We start from the raw sequence: 19,219 nt of genomic DNA on the forward strand, positions 1-19,219 counted from the left end.
GAGAGAGAGAGTTTTGCTGTGGCGGACGTTCCTTTTAGAGCGCGATTACCGACAAGTGCCGACCGTCGGATATGGATCAGACGGGTATAATTGTGTGTATGATTAGGATTATTGATTTAGGACTTCTCAGCCGTTTGATCCTGATCAGGAACCGATGGTAGCTTATTTTGTATTTTTCTACTTAGTACATACACAGTTTGACAAAGGTGAGATACACGTAGGGCTAAGACACGTGTCAAGTAAAGAAGAGGGCATACCGGTATATTTCTGTAATTATTGGACCACTGAGATGGATAATCGTAAAGGTATAATTATATAATTAATGTCTATAATGATGGGTTGCAAATTCTAATTTCTCCCAAATATAAATTGTTAAAATTCTCTTCTATTTGGAGAAGAGAGCTCATTTGTTCCATTCTCCATCACGACATGTCTCAGTAATCGCAGCCACATTTTCTTTCCCAAATTAGCTAATCAGTTTTACATACTAATGCATATCTAATTCGTAGATATTGAACAAGAGACAAAGCAATATTTTCTTTCTCGTCCCTCCTCTCAACGTCCTAACAGCCATCGTGTGCATCAAAGTCAATCTGGAGATTAATTTCATATAAGACTGAATAAATATTCTCGAATTGGCTATATGAAGTAACCTCGGAGGGAAAACTCGTGTATTATTCATTCCCCTGATCTCGAGGAAACTAAATTTGGGGCAAATTTTGACCTCCCTTTCTTTCATAATTTTTTGGATTACCAAACCTAATCAAACCTAACCTTTGTTCCACGTACTAGCGAACTGTAAACATACTTGATAATTATAGATAAGCTCCAATATAGCATAGATTTAACTCGAGAATTTTCTTTGCGACGAACTTGTCGAGCTCTATATAAGATGGAGGAGTACTGAGGGGTAGTTTTGAGGAAGCCCAGAAGTGAGGAGACGGGTGTGGGTTTTCTTTAGGTGAGCAATAGCGAGCAAAGAGACAAGGAGATTGTGAGAAAAGGCTTCATTGTTGATTTATTTCGTGATAATAAATAAATAAATAGACTAATACTTGGATACAAGGATTTTCATTTTACACCTTATATTTTAGTGATTTTATGATAAACACCTTGACTTTGAGCTATTTATATTATTCATAGTTAATTCACTTTTGTTTTGTCTATAGTTACTAAGTTAATCAAAATAATACTAAGAAATTACGTGAAAATTATGTGAAGGTCAGAGAAATTTGATTACAAACTGCTCAAAAATAGGACATGGGATATATAATAGGGAACCGGAATAGCTAACTATAGTTTTTATTTTCCACAAGATAAAAGTACATCCTCATCGACCGAAAAATCCTCACCCCATCTGGAACATTAAAATTAATAAAGGTGGAGTCGATGTGGTCCCCAGTAGAAAGATAAGTACATCCTCATTGACACACACACACACACATATATTATTTATATTAACACTTTACCTATTATTTTAATTAAATATAAGGTCAACTCTCAGTAACTTAATAAAAAAATATATCCTTAACTAAGAGAGGAGGTATATGGAAATTAGAATAAGAACATTTTGCTCTATAATATTAAAACTTTTAACAGTTAGTAACTCTAGACCGTATACATACAAGTATAAGTATTAAAAGGCTATAAATATGAATAAAGATTTTTGAAGGTTATACGTGAAAAAATCCCTAGATTTTTTTCCATGCACTTTTCTCCAACACGCCACACCACGTAGCCACATACTGGAAAAATATCTCCTATCCCACGTTACTTTATACCCACCATTTCTTCTCTGTTCCATTTCCACTCCTAAAAGTCCAAGCCTTGGAGCACCAACCATGCCCACTCTTTTGCTAAACACCTCCTCCTCTCCTCTACTCTCCATCTGCAAGCCCTCAAACGCCGATAGCAACAGGTTCCGGGTAAGCCGGATAAGGACTTATCCTGCCCGTTATCGGTGCAGAGCCTCGAATAATAATAATAATAATTCGTCGTCTTGGATAAGTGAGTACGATCTGTATGAGCTTCTGGGCGTGGATAGCTCCTCCGACAAGTCTCAGATAAAGGCGGCTTATCGGGCGTTGCAGAAGAGATGCCACCCGGACATCGCCGGCCCCGCCGGCCATGACATGGCCATCATCCTCAACCAAGTCTACTCACTGCTCTCCGATCCCATTTCGCGTTTCGCTTATGATCAGGTCTATTTGGATATTTCTATTATTCTTTTGATATTCTTATGAATTAATTACACTTACCCTGCTAAATTGTTACTATGTGGTAAAAAAAAATCCAAGGAATTTATATGGTATTCAACTACGTTAGTAGTCCAGTTAACTGATTGATAATTACTATATTGATGAGCCCCCATGAGTGTTTAGGTAATTTAGTTTTTAATTTTCTAAAGTAAAGAGAATACTCTCTATGCCATCTACAACTATTAGATTAAATTTAAATTAAGATGTTCCTAATAAAAACAACCTATATGGTAGGATGTTAATGATAATAATAAAAAATACATGATGTAAATTACAAATTTTCCTTATTATCGTTGTTGTTCCATGAAGAGATTGTTTGATTTATCCTAACAAAAAGAGTTTTGTGTTACGGCTAGTCATTAATAATATTTCCAATACTATTGCGAGGTCATTAAACCATTCTTTCCAGCTTTAGGAATTACTAGTTGTCTTTTTAACCGCTTTGTTTGGTGTAGATACATTGTATTTACTGATGATAATACTACATATAATGATGCAGGAGCAAGCAAAGCTCACGGAGTTCCGAGGATACACAGGGAAACCTCTCTATTCAACATGGTGTGGATCTGAATACGAAGAACGTGCAGTTTTCGTAGATGAAGTCAAGTGCGTTGGTTGCTTAAAATGTGCTTTATTTGCAAGCAAAACATTTGCAATTGAATCAGTTCATGGGCGTGCTCGAGTTGTAGCGCAGTGGGCTGATCCAGAAGACAAGATCGTTGAAGCTATTCAAACTTGCCCGGTCGATTGCATCTCGTAAGTATGGTTCAAAAGTTTCGGTTTGCTGGTTTTGCTTTTGATCTCTAGAGAAAACAAGAAAAATTAGATCGGTTTTCGTCGATGATTAACGGTGCGAAACAAAGGTTTGGATTTTCTTTTAAACTTAAATTGGCATAGCTAATAAAAGAAATATGGTTAATATCATCATTCAGAGAGATATGTTTGTTTGGTGTAGGATGGTTGAAAGGTCTAATCTAGCAGCATTAGAGTTCCTGATGTCGAAGCAACCAAGAGGCAGTGTGAGGATGTCTGCAGGTAACACAATGGCATCCCGGGTCTCGAATATATTTGCTGATGTTCAGAAGTTTCAGAGCAAATACCATGAGATCAATCAAAAAGCTTCAAGAAAAGAGTCAGAGGTAATCCTTTCATTACTAATGATGCATCTCAAGTGAAAACTTGTGTCAAAGACTATCTAAAGGATTATGGAGGAATTGGAAGTTAGTTGATCTGTTACTGTTTGTAATAATCTTCTTCTACTCAGGAGTCTGAGATCCAAAGAGAATCTAGAAACTCAGCTGTTCAAGGAATCAGGTCAATCTCAAACTGGTGGTATTGGCAACCTCACAAATTCGGAACGGCTGCTGCCAAAACCTCACTCTCTCTGATCCTCACTTCCAGAAGAAGAACCAGTCATCATCCCAGCACACAAAGACTGAAAGAAGCTGCAGAAAAGCGCAAAGCAGAATCTATTGGACAGATATCAATGAAACACAGGAACAGCGAGGATTACTGGACGCCGATGCTCATACTTCCATCAGGATCATCGAATTCTCAAATGCCGATCTCCTCATCGATACCCCGACCGAGTGTCATCTTGCAGGATTCAGAAGAAAAGGATGAAGCAATCAGTGATGTGAGGAGGAGAAGAAGAAGAGGAATAGATCTAAAGGCTCCATTTGTGATGGCATTGCTCTCTGCAGCAGTGGTAGGATTAAGAGGGGAGAATGCAGTGGGAAGTGCCCTTACAGAGCATGTAGGTGGTAATCTGGTACTGGAAGTTATTAACAGCTTTGAGCTGCAGGTTCTCTTAGCAGGAGTTACTTGGTTTGTGATTGGGATGGTAGTTGTAAGTTTATTTACTTTAGTTGAAGAACTTGGGAGAAAGGAAGAGATTAGAAGATAATAGGACTACGAACTGTACATAATATAAAGATATAAATGTAGAAACTTCACATATATATATATATATATATATATATATGCAGATATGCTGTTATACGGAATTGTAAAGGAGATTAAAAAGAAATTGAAGAAAGGTCAACACTTGGTACAGAGGTTCTAATGATTTATTTATTTATTTTTCCGAAAGAAGGTCCTTAGACCAAGATTCTTATGATTTGTTTGCATCAAATTAGGTATGGTATGGTTTTGTTTTTATTTTTCCATTTTCCTGTTATAGGTGAAAAATACGCAATAATGTTATGATGATGTACAATATGGCAATTCTAGAACATCGTGCAGTCAACCTATTGATGATAAGAAAACTAACAATCAACCAAACTGCAATTGGAATTGGAATTGAGATCGATGGAAATAGGTTATAAAACCAATCCGGACATCCAAAGCTTACACAACTTAATGAGAACATTTACTGAACCAGAGATGGTTTTACCTCTAGGAGTTCATAATAAAGAAAAAATAATGATATCAGATCTCGAGATTAAAAAAAAAAGGTCCACCTGCAAATACAGAGGGAAAGAATGTTACACAGAATTGTATTCATCCTACTCGGCTGTCAGATCCTAGTATTCATTGAACAAAGACTTCCAGGACATAGGGAACTCAAGGGGGAAGATGTTCTTGAAATTATGCACGCAGCTTTTGAAGACATCAGAAAGGACATTGGATGAAACGGAGAAGAGAGAATTGTAGGTCTGCTTCATTCACTTGAAAAATATTCCACAAGTCTCAAATCTTTATCCCAATTATGTCGCCACTGCAGAAGAGCTCCAATATACAGGCAGATATCATGTTGTGGTTGAGATCAAACAGAGCTTCTTTCTGTTATTTTTGTTTCTTTGGGTCAAGTCTGATCAGCTGAACTTTGCTATCGGATCATTGTAAATTTTGAATAACACCTCCACAGATTCTCCATGAACTGTCATCCTGTCTTTTCAATGTATAATGGACTTTATATGTACTGCAATTAAACCATCAGTAAAATTAATAATCATGTTATTCTCGTAAGCATGAGGTATAGAGATCATAGGTTAGGGGTAACACCTATAGTAACTGGGATTTCTGGGCTGAGACTCCTCGACAAGCTCAGCAGCTTCCTCAAGAACTGCTTCAATTTCGGCCATCTCATCACCAACTCCATCTGATAATATTTCAGCCCGAACGATTGAAAGTTGTAGTAAAACAAATCTCCAGAAGCAGGACTGAGCTTTTGCTGAATTTGCCAATTCTTGCCACTGCCCATAAGAAATACACAGTAAAAGACTATTTTCAGAGTGCCAAGAGGATAAATCAAAAGATTGAATAATCCAGAGACACTTACCTGTGAAAGCATTGATTCATCTAGAAACTCCGAAAGCATATGAACTCGATGACTGGGGCCTAGTGCCTCAGCTTTGATGTCCTGCCACTGCTTCACCAGTTCTTCTGCTTCTTCCAGAGCCATCTGTCGCCTATGCAGCACATCACCGGTAACACCAACTGAGGAAGAGATATTGTCAGCAGGCCAATGATTATGTGGAGTTCTCTCATTTGATGGATAATGCTTATGGTCTTTCTTGTACATTGTCATCAGTTTTCTAAGCTGACTAAATATATCTCTACTGTTCAAAGATGAAGTTCCTCCAGAAGCTGATGGAAAATTCTTGGTCAAAGTAACAACATCTGTTTCCCTCTTCAGGTGGCTAGCTTTCCAATTATTTGTAAATTTACTATACCCAAACTGCATGTTCAAAAGTTTAAATGCACCAAACAGAACACAGCCTGCGAGTGTGCTGTAAGCAACCTTCACTGCCATATCCCCTGTCATACACCAATTTTGCCAAGTGTTGATATGATGCAATCCAGGGCTTCTCTTAAGCTGTACTGATGAGCTATTCGCGCTACCACTTGACTTATTCAAAGCTGATTGGACATCCAAGCTAGGTGGTGCCAGTTGCCTTACAGCCTCCCCCAGATGCCTAATAGAATTTAAAGGTGATGCTTGATCCCCAGAGTTTTTACCGCCAGTTAAAACATTATAAGATGACGATTGATAGGTAGAAGAAGTGATTGTTCTTGCAACTCCAGACTTTTGCTTGGAACCATCTAGAATCCGTTTTGGACCTCGAAAAAAGCTGGCCTACAGAGTGAGAAACAAAGAAATACTTAACATCTCTGCTTGAAGAACTTCAGGTTATAGTTCACTCATCCACTACAAGACTCACCAGAGATGGGGAGCAGTCACGTGTATCAGCGAAAAGAGAAAGCACAGCATCCTTCAGCCACATTTCCTGGTAAATTTCAGCAGGTCGTCTGGCATAAGACAATTTCAACCTTAAGGCAAGGTCTCTGATTAGTGACATTTTGTTTATGAAAAGTCACAATTTATTCCATGCCAAAATTGCGCACCTTTCACCTCAAAAAACAATATACGAGAAGACACTCACATAAACTTCAAGTGCCATGATATAGAGGACAGAATGCATATAGTTACATAGGGTAAAAAAGAGAGACTATTATTACATAGGTCAATGAAAGAGTCGGACACTAGCAGAACTTGTGCTTGGATGAGGCATCTCTGCAATCAGGATTAGGAACCCACTAGAACTTAAACAGAGCAAATCAAAGAATAGAGAAGGTTCAAAACACTTATAGACTTCTATGGCCACATAATGAAAAGGAAAACAGAGGTTACCAGAGGATACATGAAAGGTTGTGCATGAAGAAAATAGTTGAAGAGACTTTCTTAGGAAAGAATGTGATCATGTAACTGCATTCAAGAGCAATTCTGAATGCGATAACAAAAGAAATTGCTTAGGAAGGATGAAAATTTAACTAACATGAATGTGATAATTTTAGTGGTTCTACTATATGACATAGAATGTCTTCTTGAAATGTGATGTTCATGACCACAACATTTTATAAAAAGGGAATGATTGTGAAGCTGAAAGTTTATTTTCTTGACAAAAAACATATACATTCTGAAATGTAAAGTGTAGTTGCCAACCAAGACAAGTTCAAAGATGAATATATCAATGCTACTATGTTTCTGTTTGTATGATTTCTTTGTCCTTCTTTCTCAATTATCTTTTGAAACATTATAATAATGATACTCCAAAATTACCCTCTCCCAATTTTTTTTCTTCCTCGAAGAGCAAAATCATTTATCAACTTAAGTTTCAGAAAAAGATTACTTGCTTTATTTTTATAATAACAAAAGACACTACTGATTGTCAAGTCTCTCCATTTTCATGAACATGTCAAGATTACCAATTGGCAGTTGGATATGGAGAGTAAATTCATCCTTCATCTTTCACAGTACAAGAAGCAAATACATATCTGCAAAGTGCAAACCAATCGAAAAGTTCCAACTTTACCATTTCAGAAAGTAATAGGTTGTAGGATGTAGCATACCAGTGAGTGGTTGACAACATCCTTGTCATTTTTCTCTTTACTTTTGGCTAATGCAGAAATCTGTGAATCGGAACACCCATTAACTGCGAGCTTACGAAGCTTTTCAACAGTCACTGCCCCTGCCTCCTGAGCACCTTGAGTAAGTACCTCAAGTATATACAAGCAGAATGAGAGCAAAATGGTATTATTTACCTGCCCGAGAAGAAACATGCAGAAAGATTCTTCAAATTTCAAGTCCATATTATCTGATGAAATTAAACATTCGCAGATGGTCTGGGCTTTAGTGATCTGAACAGAAGGGGCACGGAATTACAAATTTAATATATTGCAGCTAAGCCAGTAAATGACTGCTGTCAGTTAAGAGACCAACCATCTCCATCTGGCGTGTGGAAAATCCAAAAGCAATGTGGGCAATCATTGCCCTATAAAAGCAGTTACAATCAACTATGATCCTTTGATTCTGAGACTCCATTGATTTTTTATTCTTGCGAACAATGGCCAAGTTATCCCAAGAGAGTAGATCTACTATTTCAGTAGCCATCAACTTGTTCATTGCCTGGCTCAAGAAAGAGGGCCAATCTTGAACTCTACAGGAAGATTCAACACCGAGTCCCTGTCTAAGCAATTCCTGCAGGGCTGCTATTGCCCCCCGTCTACGCTCAGCATTATCTGGCGTATGAGCCATACTTAGCAGCTCTAATGTGCAAGAGGGTGCAAACTCCTCTAGTGTTTCTTCTATCTGGAACAATTCAAAAAAGAAAGCGTCATTTAAGGAACATCTGTCAAAGACTCAAAAATGAAATGAATATGGCTTAACGATTCTTGCCTGTGCAAGCAGGGGCATTTTCCCTAAAGAGGTGTTGCTCCTTAGAAGATACTGAGCACGAGCTAAAGCCTCAAATCCTTCAGATATTTTACTCTTCTCAAAACCACCCTTTGCAATTGAGCACTTTAAGAATGCATCCAAAATATAAATATATTAGAATGTAAAATGAAGCTCCTAGATATAATATTACTCTCTTCTTCTTGGTTTATTTCTTACTTCAGCTAATGCCATAGAAAGAAGCAAATCATGAACATATGGTTTGGAATCAGAGAGTTGAAGAGCAGAACGGCCAATTTCCAACACCAATTTCTCTTCTCCAACCTGCACTAATAATGAGACCATCAATAAGAAGAAACAGCCAGGAAAAGAAATATATAAGAAATAAACACTTCTAATTAGCAGAACAAAGAGAAAATCCACATATTTTTTCTTTTACTTTTCACGAAAGAAGTGTAAAGTACCTCTTGAAGAAGGCATAGAGCACTGGGTAACCAATTCCATGGAATAAAGAGAGAAGATCTTGGTGGAACTTTCTCCTTTATATTGCCAGCATACTCTGGTTCAAAGAGAAGTTTATCCCTCACATCCATTAACAGATCCTAGAAATCAGCAACAAGTTTATCCCCCACATCCATTCTTCTGGAATTAGACATTATAGCAAAAACCTAGAACATTAAACATTTCAAAGCTACCTGCCGAGATACATTAACCCCTGTAGTGTATCCATCTTCAATCTCTGTATTTTTCAACTCCATTGCAGCTTTAACAATCTCATCCTTCTCAGCCTTTTCAGAAACACCTAGAATCTGTGTATTTATTGGGAAGATTGACATCACGACATACAGAAAATTGACATCATATAATTATGGAAATAAAAGATAATATTAGCTCAAACCCTTGTTTTGGATAGCTATGTCCAAAAATTATTCTGTAAAAGGAAGCACTATAGATAACATCCTATCCTCATGAGTTGCTGCCTTGATCCGATTATCAACACAACAAAGGTATTTATATAAGTATTCTGCAAAGGATGCAGAAACTCCATCTTATCATTATAACTTGATTTCATCCCAATCACCAACAAAGCTAGAGGAAGCAGTATAGATACAGAACAATATGTTGAAACAACGACCAACCAATTAATTTACAGATAGAGAGTATTCAAACTGCTGGGATCAGGTCTGTACAAGAAGTCTTGACCTACTCTAATTTGATTTGCCACTGAAATGGCGTTAAAGTCACTAGCAATTAGAATTTAATTCACTGTGACTGCAAATTAAGTCATGGCACTAATACCAACAATCTATGCACTAATAGATAAGAGATCCTCCAGAGTCATCGGAGTAATGTTTCTGAAAGCCCCATCCTCCTCCTATCTATATCTAATCCGTCGGCACTTAAAGATGCCTACAGACATCTATTACACCGACGATAAGCATATCGATTACCAAATTATTAATTACGACGACCCAATGTAATTTTAGGCTCCATCTAAAACCGAAGAAATAAATCAAAAATAGTCAGAGCTACTCCCGTTATAAATCCATAAAATAACAGCAAAAGCAACAAGAAAGTCAAACCGAATTCTCACCTGATAGCAAGTGACCGGGATCTCTACAGTGGAACGAGTCTGCCCGCGTTCCACAGTAGACGCCTCCGCTACTCTCAGTCTCGCCGATCCAGACACATATCTACGTCCTGATCCCGACCTAGCCCCAGAGGAGATCTCCTCAACATCTCCTCCGCTGCCTTTACCGGCGAAAGAGACCGCCCCACCCCCCCACGCGAGTGGTCTCTTCCGCTCTTCCACGACGCCATTCCCGAAGCCACGGCAATGCAGCGACAAACCGATCACGGGATGAGCTAACGCCATTGTCAGAGCCAAACCCTAATCAGCTCCACTCCCGAAGCAACACCCGCTATAACAATGCGAGAACGAATGGAGATAGGGCTATGGTTAGGGCTTCGATGTCCTTCATTGATTTGGTCTCTCTACGGAGATTTTGGAGATGGAGAAGAGAAAGCGGAAGGAGACGACCGTAACGGAGAAAAAGAAAAAGAAAGAAGAGAGAGAATAAAAGGAAAATAAAGCGGACAATGCGCTTTTCTCTAATTTATCCCGCGTCTGCTTTCGATTTTTCCTATAGCTATGCAAGGACCGATAAAGAAAGAAACCATCTTCGCGCTTTTCAAGGTTAGCTCGCCTCGAACAAATAATAATTTCGCGCTTTAAGTTTCGCCATATTACTCGAACCTATTTAGACAAAAAAAAAGGTTTACTTTCGCCATCAAAATAACTACCTCATAGACCTTGGAAGTAAATTTGGCTAAATTACAAATCCACCCTTTAACTATCTAATGGTGTAGGTGGAAGTGTTGTTAGCTTAATCAATAATGAGTTGTCAAACATCTAATTTAGCTCATTAAGTTTTGCAAAGAAAGGATTTAGGATCGTGCATGTACAGAGCCCAGTCTATATGCTACGTTACGTATTACCTCTTCAACTTGCTCTTCCTTTATGAATCGTACTTAATATGCAACTCCACAAAAGGTTCACTATTTGGCACGAAAACATAGATATATGGGCAATAATGCGTGCTGGAATAACTCAAGCTTTAAAAAGAAACAATACCTCCTTATCAGAGAGAAGTTGGAACGTAGATATACTAAATTTACGAAGACAAAATGTACAAGGAGATTACAAGAACCTTAGATTAACTTTACAGCTATTGTCACAACTGCAGAGAGGCTGCAAGTCTACATGAGAATACAACTTCTGTAAAGATTAAAGAAATGGAAAGGGAGAAACTACAGCGTGGAAAGCACCGAATAACACGGCTCTTGAGACATCTGATATGATAACCGTATGATACAAATTCATGATATCAAAACAAATTTTGAGGATTAAGTGTTAGGTAATTCAATCCTCATGCTGCTCGTCAAAATGAGAAGATGCACTTGGTGGTACTTGAGATTGATCTGGATTATCAGGCTTTCCCCTGGGCTTGGTCTTCAGCCAACTTTGGCGAGCCTTCTATTATTGATTTTTCTTCAACTTTGCTCTCTGTCGATAATGTTTGTTCTTCTTCAGTCTCCGATCTAATAAAGCAAGACAAAATCTCAGGTATGGCTTGTGGCTTCTTAATAAGATTAAATGGGCCCTGCTCAGAAATTAATTTACCAATGTAGCAGTCTGCAAAATCCCTTTTTGTGATGCCCAAGATATTAACTCACCTTAGTTCAGAATAACAATCCGTTAAATCCTTTATGGCTTTGCTAAATGCATGAAAAGCCATTTTCTTAACCTGAGGATTCAGATATAATAAAATTCCATTACAAGAGATCATATCAGATATGTAAAACATAAGAGGGAGAAAGAGAAGAACAAAAAGGTATTACATAAGCAGGTACAAGCATGTGAACTATAAATATAAAGAAATTGAATTAGAAATAGAAAAGTATATTAGTAAACCTCCAGCTTATCTTCGTTAGCCCTGTGCTTCTCAGGAAGTAGTCGAAATTCTTCTGTCAACCGAATGCACTCAGGGACATTTTCAGGGCTGACAAAATCAAGTGCCACTTTTATGCAGGACTGGGCAATAGATAGCAAAGTCAAATATCAGGGCAGAATATTGAAACCAAGATTAATTGAGCCAATACAAGAAATAAAACAGACTTCATGTTCATCATACCTTCAAATTTCTCACTTGATGGGGGCACCCGGCTGGAATGAAGACTGCCTCGCCAAGCTTTTGCTCAAATGTCCAGGGCTCAATCCCTACACAAGCACAACATTAATCACTGGTTGAGATGCCTAACAAAAACAATTATCAACCAAATATGATGTCATTTGGTAAGGATCAATTAAAGCTCAACTCACCATATTCAGTTTTCAATTTCCTTTTGTGTTCCATTGTTAAATAGAAAGATTGATCATGAATAGGATGAATAACCTGTCGAAAAAGTGAGTATTGCACCATATTCATAATCAAAGAGATGAACTGCTGTATCAATGTCCTATAAAGAAAAACAGGTGATACCTGTTTCACTGGTTGACAGAAGACAGTCCTAAATTCTTTAGCATGCTTCCTAAGATATTCTTGTAACTTGGCAGTATCTTCCCTCCGGAAAATATCCCATAAAGCACCACCTTCAGACTTCCTTCTATCCAAATGGTCATTGGATACAACAGGTTCTTCAGTCTCAGTTTTACCTTCTAATGAAATATCAGGAGATTGGTTTAAAACTTTTATCCTGGTTTGCACCTTATCCACACTATCTTCAGTTACTTTCTTTCTGACCTTGTTTCTACTACCAATGGGCCTCCCCCTCTTCTTCTGTATCTGACTAGATGCCTTTTTTATTGAAGCATTCTCCTCCACATCTTCCAATTTTTCTTTATTATTCTCAATTTTGGTACACGACTGATCAGCATAATCTCCAAAATCTATCCCTCTGTGGCAAGATTCTACATTGTTAGTTTCCAAAAGAGAAAACAGCACATTATCATTGCATGGAAGTTCAATTTCGGCCAGCTTTTCTCCTCTCTTGGTTTTCATAAATGTGTCATGATTATATTCTTCTTCCTGCAATCTGATGCTAGGATCAGCAACTCCCTTCAAGAACTGAGATTCGGACTCCGTATCTGCAAAAGAAAGAGATACAAAATTAACTGGATTTGATTTGCACTGGGAGACAGATAAGTCTACACTACAAGTTTCATCAGTTTCTTCAGGATCATCAGAGGTTAAAGTGGAATGCGTATTCTTATTTTGGAAAGCATGCCCGAGATACAACCCTTCTTCGGGAAAATATTGACCATTTGCATCGATTTGTCCCATTTTATTATTGTTGAAATCATGAGATGAGGCATGTGACTTACTGGCCCCAGCTGCAGGACCTTTCATAGCAGCTACTGAACAAGTTCCTGCAGGTACTTGATGAACCTCTTCAATCTTCTCTCGTTCTTTTTTACACCCATTCCTATCAAACTGCTGGTCTTCCACTGAAGGAGGTCTATTTTTTTCCTCTGTTTCATCAGATAGTGTTCCTTTTACTCTGTTGCCTCCAGATTTATCGGCACAGGAGCAAGAAGATACAGGCTTTCCAAAATCAGGTTGATAAAATCCAGCAACTGCATTTTTGTCAACAACCACTTCTTCACCAACTTCAGGAATTAATCTTTCTCCTTGAGTTCCACAGGTTGAGCAAGAATTTGGTTTTTGCTCCTTGAGGGCATCTTCAGATCTCACACCATTTGCATGACAATTTTCAAGACTAGGAGATTTCTCAGAGACACACACCTCAGTAGGAAAGGTGACATCTGAATGAGAGAAGATAGCATCCTTGAGTGACCCTGGCAAAGATAGCGACAAGTTAATTCCCGGATCTGCTTCTGCGGGATAAAGGTTTTCTTCTATATCTTGATTCCTGTGCTTCTTTTTCATTTCCATTATCTTGGAAAGCTGATAGTCGGTGAGAGTTACTTCAGCTGTATGTGTTAAGATATTCACCTGATTGAGTGATAGAATAACACATGAAAAGAACTTCCTAATTAACACAAATAATGTGCCACACCAAACTAAAGGCAATAAAAATGGCAGCAAGAAGAGCATCATGCAAACTAAACCTAGAAATATCAGACAATGCATTACAATTGTAAATGACATGAAATCAAAAATAAGCACGGCATATAAATTCCATAATTATAATGGCACAAGCAACAGCAAACAAACGCATAAGCTGTCAAACTGCCAAACCTATCACTAGATATTAGATCTCATGAGCATTGATTAGGGCCCAAAAGAAATCATGGCAGGGGACAAGGTACAAAAGAAACAGGTGCTTTAGGATCTTAATTGACTAAAATCAAGCACTCAGATGCTTGAAGGCCCCGCTGACTCCCGAAGTGGGGAGGGCGGGCCAAATATTGATTTTGAAATGAATTTGATAAACAGCGAGAGGTGTAACCTCCAGGAAGAAGATACATACCGCATCAGACATATCACAATGAAGATTGGTGACAGAATCACCCCTGCCTAGCTCTTCAGCGAGTCCATAAGCAATATAGGTTTTTGGCCCCATATCTGGCTTTAGAACACCTTCCGGAAGCATCCTTGCAAGATTAAGATGGCCATTCCTAGGATTTGTGTATTCAGGAAATGGCAAGGCAGTAATGAACTCAGCACCATGACGTGGTAACCGCTCCTCAAAGGAACTGGCTGGGGGCCAGTCTTTGAGTTTAAGCATCTCAGGCCATTGATTCTTATGAAACCGCCCTCGGGAATATCCAGTGAAAAACTGGTGAATGTTTATCTCAACCTGCAAAACAGCAAACATGTATTGTGTATCATATTATACTCTGCAGAAAGGATAACCAAACAGCTGGTTAACAAATATGTTCTCTAGAAATCAAGTGATCTCGGATAGAAAAGATCGGCAAAAATGGGGAAAAAATACATGCATAAAATGATTCAAAAAAGGGATGCTCACAATTACTTACATAAACCACCTTTTGCTACGCGTAAAACAACGGTAATAAAGCAGAGCTACAATGAAACAGAATTTACCATTTCCTTTCAAACTCAGATTCTCATTCTTGTATAGTAAAACGCTTTCCAGATAAATTCATCTGAAGATGGACACAATTTCCAAATGATACGGATGTAACAATATTTCCAAACAACTAATTAGTTGATAAGCAAAAATGTAACCAATAATTTTTATCTTTACAACTAAATTTAGCAATTAGCATAATTCAGTTAGCCTGAAAAATACACAAGTACAAGAAAAAAGTATTATTTAGACAAGCAAATGGCTTTCCTGTAACAAGACTTTCCAGTGGAGGCAAAAGAACAAATTTTCTTCAAGGGAGACAATTAATTTAGTTTCTCATGAATTTCATGTTCAAACTTAGTACCAAAAGGATATCATCTTAATCTCAAATTTTTCAGTATTAGGACATCGTAACTAACCTCACACCAGTCCAGGCAGTCAATGGACTTTACTGCCAAATTTTCAGATTTCGCCTTGTACCTTTTCTTCTCCCTCAATGCACGCCACATAACCATTGGTTCCCAGCTCAGGCCATATGTTAGCTCGAGCACATCACGAACGATAACTGGCTCACCCTTCATCCAATGTTTTTGAAAGTGTTCTAGTTCCCCCTGTTCAATATCTCTAGCAGTTGGACAATACAAATAGTTATCATTTGAGCCCTCCCTCGAAGAAGCTGGCCGCAATGATCCACTACTAGAATTTCTCATGTCAGATCCGGCAAAACAAGAGCAAGGACTTTGAATATCTTGAAATTTGGTAAACTTTTTGCTATTAACTATTGCATCAGCTTTCTTTTCTAATTCAGAGAGCAATGTCTCAGGAAACATGCATTTCAGCTCCAAAAGACAACTACCACAACCACCCAATTCCTTTGGTGGGCAAGGTATGCTGCCATCACTATTTGCTTTCCATTTTCCCGGAGCACCCTTGTGATCTTCACCATCTGTAGGCATGTCAACATGCCTGCTAGAACTACCTCGACTTGCACGCTTGCTACGTGCAAGTTTCCCATGCAAATATTCTTTACCTCTGTCTTCATACTCCACAAGCACTATCTCTTCACCTCCAGGCATAAGACCTTCACGAAGCTCCCGACAGCAGCTAAGGCATAGATCATATGAACAGCTATGGCAATTTCTGTGAAAATCAACAATAGACGTTCTGCAATTGTTGCTGATCAAATTAATTAAAAATCAGATGCTTGACGCTATTCAGATAGCTCAATCATATAATTTACAAAAAAAAAGAACTTTACCAGTACATCCGCTCATTCTTTGCACACACAGCTTGCGACAACTTAAGTTTGCTAACTGGAGTATCTGTTAAATGCTTAAAGCAAATGAATCACTAAAAGCAGGACAAACAAAACTCCAGATTAAGCAGGCAACTTTACATCTAGCTTATGTTTTTCAATGTCATACCTCGAATTCTAGCCTCAATCTCCTTCTCTATCATTTGCTCCTGGTGGAGTTCTTTCATGCAAGGAAGTAGTACGCGTATAATATAATAAGAATATCGAATTTGGTCAGCCTCTGAGATCTTCTTACTTGGAGGCTAAAGTTGAAACAGAATATGTCAACAGATAAAATTCACATTTGGCAGTTAATTCTAAGAAAGGAAAAATAAATAGTTTCTTCCTCAAAACAGACCTCGGGAAATCCTATCATGCGCAAGCACGCCTTACAATTGCAATTATTACAACAAACTGGGCATTTTGCTGCAAATTCATCCTCCGATAACTGAGGATACCTATATACCATCAAAACAGAAAATGTGCATAAACGAGTCAAAAATCAAAATGTGAATCACAAGGGCAATTCAAGTCGATATGCATTTTACTATGCTAAGATGAAAGAAATATTATTAGCTAACTTTGATGCAGCAAAAAATCCAAATAATTGATAGGGATGGATTACTAACGTACCTGACCTAATGAACAGTAGGGCAGACCAATTTCATGAGTTGATATAAAATTTTTTTTTTAGTGCAGATCTATTTTAGCATGGAACCATGGATCAGCCTTTACAAAAGATTGTAGGTATTGCAATCTTAATGCAAATGCAAATTCATGCTGCCCAAAAAGAAGGGACCTGAGCTTAGCTATGTTAGGATTTATACAGCACTTATTAAAGGAGCTTCCTGTGGCTGAGGAGATTTTGGATTTGAATGTCTCCTGCAGAAAGCTCCCTTTCCCCTAAACATACATTGCATCTCTTGGTCATATGCCTCTACCTCTCGTCCTCTTTATTTTCCTCCCCTTCCCCTTTCCCTTTCCATCCTTTTATCTATTTCCCTCTCTCCTCTGTGCAGCTAATGCGCCTCCTGCCATCTCCCTCTCTTTGCAGTTGCAACTGCTTCTTTCTGCCACTGCCCCCTCTTTTCCCCTGTGGCTGTTATACTCATGTTCAACAGTCAACGACTACTGCTGCCGTTCTCATCAGTTAACATCTGCAATTGTTCCTGCATTCTTGCTCAATCTAGAAGGTCCCAGTTACATTTCCAACTCTTTAAAGCAATTTTGTGGATTATAACGTGTTTCAACATCCCTACATTGCTCAGATGACTAGCTGAGATCCAAGCCTAAAATATTCTCTTTGAAATCAATTTACAGAAACTTAAAATTCCTTTTTATTATTTCAGAACTCAAGGCCTCTTTCTTGGCTCAAGTTGAACATTTATGTTATTCATACCTGATACTAAAAAATCCTTTTTTTTTTAATTTAAACAACACATTTTGGATTTTATGCACTGCAATACGGTTTTTGGTAGGACAGACATGTCTAGGCTAATTACTAGTTCACCTGGTGATTGAGTAGTCAGCAAATTCTTATTTGCATAATTGCATCAAGAATTCATTTGAAAAAAAATATGCAGCTGACACGCACATCTTAGGCTACTCACACCATTACACAGCCAGATTTGAAACAAGTGAATAAACAAGATATATTTCCCGTTAATCAAACAAACAATTTCTATCAAATTATATTTCAGGCATTTAACCCTCTAAAAGAGCAAACTATAAAGACAAAGAAGAGAATAATAACTTGGAAACCAGGAGGAGATAAATAGAAGATTTGCACGCACCAGCGAGTCATACAGGGCACACAGAAGCGTTTCCTCTTGCAAAGCTTGCACCATACCACCCTTCCTTTGTCATTCCTCTGACATTGATGGCACATAAGGGCATCTTCCCCAGTCAATTTTCCTTTAGGCTTTCCAAGATCCTAAAATCCAATTCCAACCACAGGAAGATGAACAAAACTGAATCAAACCAAATTAGACAAGAAACACAAAGAACAGTATACCTCATTCTTCTCTTCACCATCTCGGCGTCTACGAAGTCTAGTCCTAGAAGCAATAGACAACTTATAGGAATCCTCCTTCACGGATCTCTTCCCATCCTTCGTAATCCTTTTAACACTTCGGTCATTGTTCTCCGAATCGTTTCTCTTGCGCTTCTTCCTGGACTTCGAAATCTCGTCCTTTTCCTCTTCTCCGTCGATCTACCACCAAAAAGATCGCTAAATAATCAAAGTTTATGAAAAAGAAGACACTAAAATATTATCAAAAACCGGTTGTCACCTCGTCGCTCGACGATACATCGTGCAGAACCAGCTTCACGGGCTTCCTCCCACTCATATGTATCTCTTTCGCCCCCTCGACTCCCAGCTCCTCCGCTGCCTTCCCTCGAAGACATAACGTTCGGTCGTCGCTCTCCTCCTTCCGCTCCGTCTTCTTCTCCTTCCCACAAGAGGCAACCCTAGCCGCGGGCTTCATGGAGCCCTTCATGTAGTACTTCTTGTAGTGCGCCTCGCAGAGGTCCACGCCGTCGGCCTTCCGGTTCTTGCACCGCCACGACTTCCCGTCGTTCCTGATGCACCGATCCGGCGATGGCGGCAGGGAATCCGGCGAGGGGCCCATGTGTTAGCAGAGTAGTAGCAAGGAACCAAGAAACTTGGTGACCGTAAGGCGAACGGAAGAAGACGACCCTCTTATTTCGAGAGGGTTGAGGTTTACCAAATAGAGAGGAAAAGGGCTGGGATACGGGAAACGTGGTTACGTGCGCTAGCTTTTTGCCGCCCCCTATTGGCGATTTGGCGGGCGATTTTTGATTTAGACGAATCGGGGAGTCGGGACTAACGACGACGACTTTTTGAATTCGGAGAAAACCAGAGGCCGAGCCACCGGATTCATTCCCGCGTTCGATGGTTTTGGGAGCGCC

The 19,219-nt window shown here is 38.8% G+C and overlaps 3 protein-coding genes across 5 annotated transcripts; 1 reads left to right on the forward strand and 2 right to left on the reverse strand.

Moving 5' to 3' along the window:
* The first annotated feature begins 1,794 nt into the window (after positions 1 to 1,794).
* On the forward strand, positions 1,795 to 4,257 carry LOC140769380 (chaperone protein dnaJ C76, chloroplastic). Its single transcript, XM_073110076.1, has 4 exons — positions 1,795 to 2,201; positions 2,758 to 3,014; positions 3,214 to 3,397; positions 3,523 to 4,257. The coding sequence occupies exons 1-4, from the start codon at positions 1,842 to 1,844 to the stop codon at positions 4,162 to 4,164; spliced, it is 1,443 nt and encodes a 480-aa protein (XP_072966177.1). The 5' UTR covers positions 1,795 to 1,841; the 3' UTR covers positions 4,165 to 4,257.
* Positions 4,258 to 4,662: 405 nt separating this feature from the next.
* On the reverse strand, positions 4,663 to 10,572 carry LOC140769367 (plastid division protein CDP1, chloroplastic). Of its 2 annotated transcripts, none has more exons than XM_073110065.1 (12): positions 10,031 to 10,572; positions 9,132 to 9,245; positions 8,901 to 9,038; positions 8,656 to 8,760; positions 8,440 to 8,562; positions 7,984 to 8,352; positions 7,806 to 7,901; positions 7,614 to 7,736; positions 6,425 to 6,490; positions 5,542 to 6,339; positions 5,265 to 5,455; positions 4,663 to 5,181 (listed from the first exon to the last, which is right to left on the reverse strand). In XM_073110065.1, exons 1-12 carry the CDS (start codon positions 10,310 to 10,312, stop codon positions 5,097 to 5,099), a joined length of 2,490 nt encoding a protein of 829 aa, XP_072966166.1. In that variant the 5' UTR covers positions 10,313 to 10,572; the 3' UTR covers positions 4,663 to 5,096. The 2 variants fall into 2 exon arrangements, with proteins under 2 accessions (XP_072966166.1, XP_072966159.1); XM_073110058.1 differs by having other exon boundaries at positions 7,614 to 7,739.
* Positions 10,573 to 11,091: 519 nt separating this feature from the next.
* LOC140777601 (lysine-specific demethylase JMJ26-like) lies at positions 11,092 to 19,188 on the reverse strand. Of its 2 annotated transcripts, none has more exons than XM_073121825.1 (15): positions 18,580 to 19,188; positions 18,303 to 18,500; positions 18,082 to 18,221; positions 16,647 to 16,746; positions 16,419 to 16,551; positions 16,253 to 16,316; positions 15,414 to 16,170; positions 14,431 to 14,760; positions 13,322 to 13,952; positions 12,480 to 13,084; positions 12,320 to 12,392; positions 12,132 to 12,217; positions 11,912 to 12,031; positions 11,674 to 11,744; positions 11,092 to 11,538 (listed from the first exon to the last, which is right to left on the reverse strand). In XM_073121825.1, exons 1-15 carry the CDS (start codon positions 18,916 to 18,918, stop codon positions 11,427 to 11,429), a joined length of 3,759 nt encoding a protein of 1,252 aa, XP_072977926.1. In that variant the 5' UTR covers positions 18,919 to 19,188; the 3' UTR covers positions 11,092 to 11,426. The 2 variants fall into 2 exon arrangements, with proteins under 2 accessions (XP_072977926.1, XP_072977934.1); XM_073121833.1 differs by having other exon boundaries at positions 11,621 to 11,744.
* Between the last annotated feature and the right edge of the window lie 31 nt (positions 19,189 to 19,219).

This window comes from Typha angustifolia, chromosome 2 (genome assembly GCF_048772165.1).
Source record: "Typha angustifolia cultivar Huaian chromosome 2, ASM4877216v1, whole genome shotgun sequence".
Classification (NCBI taxonomy): Eukaryota; Viridiplantae; Streptophyta; class Magnoliopsida; order Poales; family Typhaceae; genus Typha; species Typha angustifolia.